The sequence below is a fragment of the Pezoporus occidentalis genome, unplaced genomic scaffold (genome assembly GCF_034315485.1).
Source record: "Pezoporus occidentalis ecotype Australia unplaced genomic scaffold, CSIRO_AGI_Poc_V1 ctg184, whole genome shotgun sequence".
Classification (NCBI taxonomy): Eukaryota; Metazoa; Chordata; class Aves; order Psittaciformes; family Psittacidae; genus Pezoporus; species Pezoporus occidentalis.
The window spans coordinates 1,187,310-1,198,688 of NW_026913683.1; the positions used below are offsets into that span (position 1 = coordinate 1,187,310).

Here is an 11,379-nt window from a genome sequence, read left to right on the forward strand (position 1 = left end):
CCCTGAAGGCAAGTTTTAGTAATGTGTGAAAAAAGAAGGAAAAACGGGAGGGGGGGGAACCAAACCCACAAGGTATAGCCAGTTTCTTGAAGCATGCTTCAATGTGTGTCGCTTGAGACACAGTATCTGCTGCTCTCTTTTTTCAAAGTGCATGTCTGTAGCTAGATTTCATCAGGACAAGGAAGCATTTCATAAAAATGGACATAATTGTCAGTTGCCCAACTCTGCCAAACACAGGTAGTGAGCCCTTTGAACACACATGGCCCTCCACACCCTCTGTTTCATCTCCTTGTGTCCTAACTCTCTCCCTGGCAGCAGCAGCTTTCTTGCCTACATTTACTGGCTCCTTGGAGAAGCACCCTTCCTCTGCCTTCAGGACAGCCCTGTTCCTGCCTTACGTGGGCAGTGCCTTTGTATTTGACCTGTCATGTTACCATGCCAGTTAGTCAGACACACAAACACTGGGAATGCCAGTCTACGTGTGAGGTCTGTTTCCAGTTTAGCGGGAGGTGTATGTTCTCCAACTACTAAAAACTTGGCATACAGCACATATGTTTGTTTACAAACGAGTGAGCTGATGCCATGCTGCTTAGCGCTGCCATTCCTGGGCTGGATTCCCCTGTGTGCCACTGCAGGTCCTGGCTGTGACACCTAGGGATGACCACCCCTATGGGCAAAGAGCCTCTGAGGGTAGCAGAGCTCTTCTTTTACATGTCCTCTTGCCTTGCTATGGTACATGGAAAGGAAATGGGCTAAGTTTGGACCTTCACAGTACCCTGAATTACAGCTGTAACTTAACGCTCATTGTGGCCAATGTAATTTATGGTGGTTTAAAAGTGGCTTCAAGGACCAGTACATCTGCAGAGGTTTCTGTAGCTAAGGGAAATGGGAATATGGTAACTGAGATGTATTTATGCTAAGGTATACCCTGCTCTCCTCTCTTCAAATCAGCACTAACTGCATAGAGAGCCCTGGAGAGCAGAGAAGTGGGTGCTGAGGGTGACTCCCTGCCAGGGTCCTAAGGCAGCCCACCCTCTCTGGTTTGATAGTGGGACTGTGGGATGCAGGCAGTGGCCTACCACTGGCAGAATAACCCCTGGTACAAACATCATTTGTGTGCTTGCCTCTTGTCTTTCTCCAGGCCCACTCCCACCACCTCCTCCCATAAGCAGGAATGGAAGCGCTTCACGGGCTCTGCCCGCTACTCCGCAGCTGCCCTCCCGGGCAGGGCTGGACAGCCAGAGAGGTGGACCACGACCGCCGCTTCCCCCCGACCGGCCGGGCTCAGCAGCGCCGCCGCCACCACCGCCGCCTTCAGCCGCTGTCAGAAACGGCTTCCAGGATCCTGGCGATGGTAAGCCATGCACACACCTGTTTGCCTCTGATAGAGACCCTGTAGCACCTTTCGGCCTTCAAAAAGGGTTTGGGATAGAGGCTGTGTTTCTAGTGCAGACCTTTGATTTCTGACCATCGGGGTGTCAGTAGGGTCTCAGTTGACTCTGCCAAATACGAACAGGATAAATACACCATACATAGAGCAGAATTGCAAAGTCATCAGTACAGTCACCAAAATAACCCTTTGAAAAACAACCTGAAAAAAAAGAAACGTATTGACAATGCTTTGTTTTGCTACAGTGCAGAAATACAGCCTAAGGTGGGATTGTTCTCTTAATATGAATTCAAATGATAGCTACATTAAGATACTTTGGAAGTCAGAACAGGTTAATGATGACTTGAAAGCTAAGAAACAGAGGAAGGAAGAGATTGCCAGAATCCTGCTGAAAATGTCAGTGCTAGTGTTTATTGAAAAGGTGAGGTTGCTGTGTTTTAAAGATTCATCATCCTTTTATTTTTAATTGTTTTCTATTTGTAAAGAGCAGGTAAATCTATCAGCTAATTATAGGAGACCAAAATTGGTATTTCTGGCATTTAGAAGGTTAGAAAAAGTAAGCAAAAATACTGCTGTAAGGTCCTACACCTGGGTCAGAGCAATCCCAGGCAGAGCTACAGGCTGGGCAGAGAAGAGATTCAGAGCAGCCCTGCGGAGAAGGACTTGGGGGTGTTGGTTGATGAGAAAATGAACAAGAGCCAGCTTCAGTGTGCGCTTGCAGCCCAGAAAGCCAACCGTATCCTGGGCTGCATCAAAAGGAGCGTGACCAGCAGGTCAAAGGAGGTGATCCTGCCCCTCTACTCTGCTCTCGTGAGACCTCACTGGGAGTATTGTGTGCAGTTCTGGTGTCCTCAACATAAAAAGAACATGGACCTGTTGGAACAAGCCCAGAGGAGGGCCACGAGGATGATCAGGGGACTGGAGCACCTCCTGTATGAAGACAGGCTGAGAAAGTTGGGGCTGTTCAGCCTGGAGAAGAGAAGGCTGCGTGGAGACCTCATAGCAGCCTTCCAGTATCTGAAGGGGGCCTATAGGGATGCTGGGGAGGGACTATTCTTTAGGGGCTGTAGTGACAGGACAAGAGGTAACAGGTTCAAACGTAAACAGGGGAAGTTTAGATTTGATATAAGGAGGAAGTTCTTTCCTGTTAGGGTGGTGAGGCACTGGAATGGGTTGCCCACGGAAGTTGTGGATGCTCCATCCGTGGCGGTGTTCAAGGCCAGGCTGGACAGAGTGTTGGGTGACATGGTTTAGTGGGACATGTCCTGCCCATGGCAGGGGGATAGGAACTAGATGATCTTAAGGTCCTTTCCAACCCTAATGAGTCTATGATTTGATGAACTCATGCTTTTGAAGCAGCTTCACACCTCCAGTAAGGCAGTTGGGTCACAGACACATTTTATCATACACAAGATATTTGCAGGGTTCAGAACCTGCAGGTCCTTTGCACACTGAATTCTACTTGTAGCCTTTGGGAGGAAGCATAGAAAACCTCTATCACAGCATGTAGAACTGCTGGGCAAAACTTAGTCAGCTGTTCATTACATTACGCAATAAAACATAACAATATTGCAACAAAAGCGTGGTTGCAAATTCCTGAAGCAACCAAGTGAAGTAATTACAAAGTTTAAGATAGCCCACACTTTCTTCTTCCTTGGGCCTCCAAATTCAAATGCAGAACAGAGCTTTATAAACATTTCCTGTTATTTCAATGAAAAAACTGATCAGCTTGCTTCATTCTTTAGAATCCTATAGACTCACTAAGTACATCAGTAGGGTCTCTGTAGTCTCAAAAGATGTTTCAACTGATGTATTTTTTCATTTTTGACACTAGTTATATACAGGCTTCTCTGTCATCATAAATTTTATCATAATGGCCTCAAATTTTCTCTGTATATCAATGAAGTTTGAATATCAGAAAATTCTGTATCTAAGAACAAAGTATTTCATTCTCAAACTAACCTGAAGTATCTTCTTCCTTGACTTCCCAGTAGGATGCTGGTTCAATACTTGGCTATGTAAGCATTGTGCAACATAAAATATGTGTCAAACATGATGTTAATGTCAGTTTACTATCCTGAAGCTGTGTCATAAAACTAATGAGTCAATTCCTTGTTTGTTTTTTTTTTTTTTTTGCAGATGAATGGGAAAGCAGATTTTCTTTTCATCCCATATCTGATTTGCCACCTCCAGAGCCATATGTACCCATGAACAGAAGTTATCCCAGTAAACTAGCAAGAAATGAAAGTAGAGGTAAGTTTATTCCACCTCTGCTGTTGGCATTTCAGTGTATCATCCTGAAAACAATGTGGACAGGGAAGACTCTGGATGCTGAGGTTTCAAAACTTCTCAGACTAACAGCCTAGTGACGCTTCCCCACCACAAAGAAGAAGCTAAATGCAGGTTTGCAGCTGCAAGCCCTCTCAAACTTGTATCTGAGGGGAGAATTTTGAGGGGGTTTAGTTGGAATATGTATTGTAAGAGACCACCTCTGCCACTATAGTCAGCTCTTTCTTCTACAGGCAGATGACAGTCATATCCTCCTCTCAGCTTTTGTTTTGCTGGACTGATTAAATCAGGATGTATTACACTGTGCTTCCAAGCTATGTTGTCTGATCATCAAGGTTCCTTCTGTATACATTTCAGTTTGATTTCGTCTTTTACAGTCAGTGTTACATGCTGTTCCCATTCATGTCTCTACTGCAGCATAAATGTTTCCTATCTTCATTACTGGTATTTTGCCTGATACACCCAAGGATCAATTTCCTTCTTTCACAACCAGTGACATCGGTGGCTTGTAATTACCCTGTAATCATCTGTACACTCAGATGTTTCTCTCTCTCTCCTGTTTCCAAGTGATGAGGTTTTGGTTTGGAGCAGAAATTCCTGTTAGTCTCTGATCCTTCACTTTGCCCTGTTAGCTTTCATCCCATTCGCATTACTCCACAAAGAAATGCAAAGTAATATATGCTTTTTAATGTTTTATTTCATGAGTTTGCAGTGAAAATCTTCATATAGGGGAAAACATTAAGAGCTTTGAAATGTTCCTGCATTTAGAGCTTGCCACTTTAATCAAAATCTGAATGTCTTGCAAGTAGCACTAATACAGTATGTGTTTGCATAAAGTAGGAAGGCTATCAAGAGCTATCGATCTGTTTTGAGTAGGGGACAAGAGACTAAAACACATATACTTTTCAGACATTTTGGGATAAGGTTAGTTAAAAACCTTCTTTTACGCTGTTTGAAGTTCTGATGTTGTTTAATAAATTAACTGGAAACTCTAAAAAGCTTTTTTTAGTAAAATGGCTAGGCAAGATCTTTGCCAGTTACTGAATTAATGGCTTGGATGTAAACTCCTACTTTAAAAGAAACCAGGAGGAGTAACACCAAAAACTTTCTTTCTCTTCTAGGTGGTTCTGGCCGAAAAGAAAGAGGTGCCCCCCCGCTTCCACCTATACCAAGGTGAAATGGGTTCTGGCTCATCTTTGGGTGACGTCTGTTTTCAAGTTTCCTTCAACTAGCTCTCCTATCCACATCATTGGAAAGTTGTCTGTTTTGCTTCATTTCCACTTTTGGCTTGTCAGTTGGAAAACAACTTCAGTCTCTATTACAGAAGTAATAGATGCAGCTCATGAACTATAGTTGCTCAAAGCTATAAATTTTATCTACTTTTACTGCAGGCTGTCATGAAAGGCATTTTGTGGACCACACACAACATACGTGCATCAAGCTTACTGTGTCCAGCTCTGTCCCCATGAGAGCTTCACGAGAGGTCTGGCTTTGAATTTAATGAGAACTGGAACAAAGCTGTTTCATTCACTTTGGGTACAGTGGCTGTAATATTTGAATGATAAAGTACAATCTATTTTCTGTTTAAAAACCAGTTTCTGGGGAAAACAGTGTCGCCCAGAGGCACCTGGATTCTTCTTTGCATGCCTAACTCAGCCTGTCTGCTTCTGCAAGCCATAGACTTACTACATGGTGACCAGGAGTTCATCCTAAACCTTTTCACTTCATCTTAACCAAGCACATCTTATTTTAAACAATAGATGGCACATCCTGCCCCGAAGGTGGAGTGTGTCTGGCCTTGTTTTTATCTGCGGATAATCGTCCAAAGAAAAGCAGAAGTGAAAAACTCACTTTTTGAGTTTTTTTTTTTTAATCCCTCTTTCATTTTTTTTTTAATAGTGTTATGTTTTTAGTCACCTGATTCTTTCCTACTCTGAGGTGGACCAGCTCACAGCCATCCATGTTCTGGATTATTGTCATGCCCTCTATCTGAGACTACATGCAAAGAGTCCTCAGAAAGTAGCCTTGGTACAAATGCAGCAATTAGTATAGCGGCAGGCTCCTGCTGTAAAGCATTGCTACCACCAGTGCTCCACAGACTGCTTTCCAGTTGTTTCTTTGGTACAATTAAATGATGGCCTTTGACTTTAAAAGCTTCCTGGGGCTTAGGTCACAAGTCTCAGAGAGATTGTATTTGAATGGCATTACAGTAGAGCAGCTTAGGTCAAAAATGTGCGTAAGTGAAAGCCCTTTGATGTAGTGAAGGAGGTCTGGGGTTTGTGGGTTCAAGTGGGAGCATCAGCTCTGAAATTTGCTGTCTGCACTGGTTCAGGAGAAATGGGAAGATTTGGCCTTCTGAGTTGATAATGAAGCCTGTCCTTTCAAACTTTGCTGAAAGGAGTCTCTGCAGAGAGCTTCAGGGCTTTCATTAATGGAAGAGAGTGTAAAGTATTCTAACATTGTGACAATTGGTTAATATGTTTAATGGCTTTTCAATGTTGTATATGAGAAAAAAGTTCATTGTGTGAGTGCATTTACAAAAATATCTAAATGCATATAAAATGCCTTTGGAAATTAGGGGAAGATTATAATTCTGGATTTGAAATATTGCTGAATGCTAGCTCTTTGTTAATTGGACTTTAGAAGGTTAGCTCTGAAAATCTCTTCTGTCTTCTCAGCAGTTTGTGTCTTCAGCATACTCTTTGGGATCCCTCCCAAGCCTGTATCAGCAGCCATGCTTCACAGGGTGTTGCTCAAGGAATAGTCATGTTGGTTAAGAAAATGTTTCTGTAGCATGGGAGGCATGATCCTAAGTACACTCTACAGCTAGAATGAGTTCAGTCCTTCAAAATCTAGGGAATATAGAGGAGAAGGGTCTGGACCCCACTGAAGTGTTAGTGCATTGGACTTCTTGCTCTATCAGTGGGCATGGAGGGATAGATCCCCTTTCTGCCTGACAGCCTGGACGGTCACAATGAAGAGGATGAGGCAGAGTTGTATTTGGCCAGATCAAATTTAATTTGGCCTTTTCAGTGTTTGTTTACAAAATCTTATTAGCTGTGATAGCATTTGATTATGTACCTGGTTTTTACATTTTTATATCTAAAGACCTATTTTAAGTTACTATTTATGGTCTTGAACCCGCAATTAAATGCGCAGGCGCAGGGATGTAACTACACCTAATTGCAGGCTCGTGGCTGTAAGAGTTTCTTAAAACAGATATTAGTGGGACCTCCATGTGACAGGTGCACCAGGGATCAAACCTAGCTCAATACTGAATTTCTATATGTATTTTATGGGTGTCACTTAAAGTGCCTGTCTCTTTGGGATATTATTATGGGAATAGAAGTCCAAATAAGATTTTTAGCATAATAACTTAAAGGATAAATTATTGTATTCATGCTTTTAAACTGAAGCACTTATAAGTTTCTAAGGAACAACATTCTGAATTTAAGAGTACAATATTTTCAGTACCTTGACCTGCCAAATCCTTATTAATATCCAAACAGCTATACAGCCAAAAAAAAAGAACCAAAACGCAAACCCTCCAGAAACTATACTTTTTTTTATCACTTACTTGCTTCCAGCATGACTGTTTTACTTTGAGTAAGTCAATGAAAATGCTGCACATTGTTCTGCCAATTCTCTGCATCATTCAAAATATTCTATATTTGATCTTTTGAGCAAGGTTTTCTGACCAGAAATTCTGGACCACTACCAAAGACTTGGCAAACCAACTTCAGTCTCACCTTAAAATGTGCTTTGTAAAAGGCCCTCAGTCAACCAGCCACAAAAGCTGAGCTGTTTGGGTTTAGCACTTCTTTGTACTATAGAAAGCTCTTCAGAATAGATGTTTGGCATATATGTAAAATAGCTTAACAATGGAGAAGGAGGATTTTTTTCACTGAACAACAACTTTACTATTTATATCTTTTGCTATAAAAGTCCCTAGGTATATTCCAGAACAGTGCAGCATTTTATCATTCAATATATTGCTTCATGTATCAGTAGCTATTTACAATATGATCAGTATTAAGTATTTATTTCACTATGAAGTGTTAAAAAAGAATACAAAACAGACTGTGTTAATGGTGCCTTATGACTTTTTAAGTCAACTTTTCCGTGTCTCACTAGCAAAATCAATAGGTGATGCTCTTCCAAGTCCTAATGTAAATAGTGCCAACAGTAGCATTATGCAGTGTTTGAGCCAAGTTCTTCTGTAGTCCTTCTGTTCTGTTCTGCTCATTCTGATAACTTCAGATTGGGCTCAGTGTATGGACAGACTATTGGATTTGTCTGTAGGTGAGGTGTAGGTGGGCAATGGTTAGCCCCACCATCAATTGTTGGTATTGCTCTGGAAATTTAACACTTTCCCAAAATCGGTGTCTCACACTGATTCATAGAGCCATCCATAGAGAATCCATAGAGAATCCATCATAGAGAATCCATAGAGCCCAGCTGACTTCAGTGTTGTTAGAGGACAAAATTTGATTCGCTGCTTACATAGAAGATTTACTGGGTTTGTTTCAATGACACTGTATTATAAACCCTCACACCTCAAACTATCTTTTTACATCATCACTAAGCTCACAATGTGTGAAAACGGCCACAGATGTTCATTTTTGTTTAATTCAAGTCAGTAAATGAAATGGGAGTTACTTTTGTACCATGTGATGATAATTTCTGCTCAGTATATTTGGAAGAAAAGCACACCCTATATTGGTAACAACTTTCTGCACCAGCCAGTGACAGAAGAGGTCACAATGATTAATGTTCAAAGTTGTTAAAGGAAACTCAGCTAGTGATTCAGGAAATATGTATTTCTGTAAATTAACTACTTCTTAAATAAGGTTGCAAAGTTCATGTTTAGGAACCAGCATTTCCCAACACTGAAAGAATCTGCAAGACTAAACTGTTGAAGAAGTTCTTTAAATTGTCACTAAAAAAAATGGCAGTTTCTCCTTGCAGAAATAATTCTTTATATATGTCACTTGTAGAAGTGGGTTTCTCTTGGAGCAGAGAATGAAGGAACTAAACTGCTATCATGCTTCAAATACATTGTAATACAACAATTCGCTGTGCAGAAGTATGGAAACAGAAAGGGTTCTTTTTGCCTTGGAATTAAAGAATATAGTTGAAGGATCAAACTGGCATTTTTTCAAGCAGAATGTCAAATGTCAAGAGACCTACATAGGGCCCCTCAGCCACAGGATGCTGGAAAGGAGCAGATTGCTCAAGGAGATGGAAACCAATTGAATGTCTGAATGTCACTATCGATACCAGAGTACAAATTATGATATAAAATGTTGCATCTATGTAATACCACATTGCAATAGCGTGAACATCATTGTGTCTCAGTCAGGTGCAAACAACCTGTTTGGCGGTACATGGACCCTCTATAAAATATTGTATGAACTTTAATCTTTCAAATGGTATTCACCAGGAAACAAGGGGAATCTCTTACCTAAGATAGCCAGTAGCATGTTAAGTGTAGTTAGTTCATGGAATGCTTCTTCATGTACATTGGGAGAAAACAAGCCTGAGAGGTGGAAATGGCTGGACCATTCTGTTAAAAGGTAAACCTGGAGCACTGGCAAAAATGGGAGTGCTGGAATTACTCAGCAGAAGCAGGGCACATGTATTATGTGCTCACTTGAGTGAGTATGCAGCAGGTGAGTAGGCAGACTCAAAGAAAAAGAAACCGCATGTCTTAAAAAAGGGAGTAACCCTTCAGTATGTTGCCATTCTGAAATACACTTCATTTGTGGTAAATACTCTTTAAGGTAAACTAATGGCATGCAAAGGAAGGCCTCTTAATTTGGACTTCCAAAGCCACACAAGATCATGAAAGATTGAAAAACGTAACTTAAAACATAGGCTGAGCAGAAAGTAACATGTTTTTATCAGATGCTTAAAGTTTGAGCTTTTTATAAAATATCAGTCTAGTTCTGTGAATATTTTTTTTGCTTAACATTTATTTTATATGTGATTTTGTTCTCCTTATTTTTCTGTCCTATGCCAAATAAATTTTACTTTTATTTAAGTGATGGTGCAGCCTGTTACACTGAGAATAACCACGGTTGCTTCCTTGACAGGAACATGGTGGCTTTAGCAAGAGCGTAACAGTGAGCCTGGCAGGATCTGGGGCAGGTTGTTCTTCTCCTCTCCTGCCTGCCATTGTGCAGCAGCATAGCAGCAATGCTCAGAGGACTTTAGGCCTCCATACACTGTAGATTAGACATCTGCAGATAAGGAGAAATAATGAGTTTAGTTTAGGATAAAGAATCTGGTCAGTGATGCTGTGCTTGTAGATAGCTGTTGTGTGAGCTCCGGGTATTGGCTTTTGGCAAAGCAAGCTAGGCACTTGTCGTGGGGAGATGACATGAAAAATCACTCTAGTTAAGTACAGATTTTTGTTCCTGTTCTCCAGTCACTAGGCAGAAGGCTGCCAGAGAATATCAAACAAATGAAACCCTCCTTTTGTCTTTGGAGCTCTGTTCTTGATCTTGGATGTTAACCTTTTCAGATCATTTGGACCAGGTTCATCACAGATGGACCCTTTGATAGAAGTCCAAAGGAGGCTCAAATTCAGGCTGCACTTCCAGCTTCTCCTCAGAAATTAGATAGGTCATTTAAAACCCCAAGCTAAAAACCTCTATGCTGTAATTCATCTATCTTGCAAAGACCTAAGCAGCAAGTTTACTCTTACATAGATGATGGATCCTTTGACATCTATGGGGACTGCTTGTTGATACTTGCATTTTATAGACTTAACTGGGACAGAGACCTCAACTTTTTTAAAAGACCACAGATACTCCTGGCTCAGATGTAGCCTAGAAGCCACTGGTCCCAGTGCCTGGACTATATAAATAGGAGAACCATGATGGGAGGCAGAATCTGAGAGTTTGTGAGCTGTAAAGGAACTGGCTTATAGGCTGAGACACCTTTGTCTGCAGATCTTAATGGCAGTAGCCTTTAAGGAGAACTTGGTGGTATGAATGCAATGATCACCTGGCAGGGTTGTATCTCATGTTTTATCAAAGGAAGCATGGTTCTTTCTGGCTTTCAAGAAATCAAATTACTTGCTTGGAGTCAAGAAGAGGGAACTGAACTTTGCATGCTGTGGCTTAGTCATGACCACAACATAGTCCTCCCTCCATTTAACTCAAAAAATGCTGTTGCTTTAAACTAAACCCACAGACTACACTGTAAAACAGTTCTGACTGTTCCCTGCAGTTGCAGGAAGGCTCACATGTTGCACACAGCACACATATAAATATACAACAGCATGGTTCAACAATTTCCAGTGACCTTCGTGCCCTGTATATGCAGGCTGCTCCCTCCTGCCCTCCCACCTAGTCTGACTCCATTTCACATTGAAAATAGTAAATTGGTCCTAGCCAGTTATCAACCTGGGGGCTAAATATTGGTCCATGCATCTCTGTACAACAATTTGCTAACAAAACAAAAGCCTTCAGGATTTGTTTTATTCTGGCTAACAGCAAGTATAATGAGCAATTCATAACAGGTTCTTCTGCTGTCTTATGGTTGTCTGAGAGCTACTCAAATGTCTAACATGACGTAAACGTGACTCCAAGTTTCATTTTCTGTTATGCTCTTAAGAGGTCCTATGCATTTTATTTTAGACATAATGAAAATGTGTGGTTTACACTTTTAAAGGAGTTCATCTTTTTTACTTG

The 11,379-nt window shown here is 41.2% G+C and overlaps 1 protein-coding gene across 4 annotated transcripts in view; it reads left to right on the forward strand.

The window, feature by feature from the left end:
• Nucleotides 1-7,581, forward strand: part of WIPF1 (WAS/WASL interacting protein family member 1) — a 54,903-nt gene extending 47,322 nt beyond the window's left edge. For all 4 annotated transcript variants that reach the window (XM_062615862.1, XM_062615865.1, XM_062615864.1 and 1 more), the window contains 3 exons: nt 1,142-1,354; nt 3,530-3,643; nt 4,801-7,581. In XM_062615862.1, coding sequence (XP_062471846.1) covers nt 1,142-1,354; nt 3,530-3,643; nt 4,801-4,856 — 383 coding nt within the window. In that variant the 3' untranslated portion in view covers nt 4,857-7,581. The remainder of the gene's footprint in view (nt 1-1,141; nt 1,355-3,529; nt 3,644-4,800) is intronic.
• Nucleotides 7,582-11,379: the final 3,798 nt, after the last annotated feature.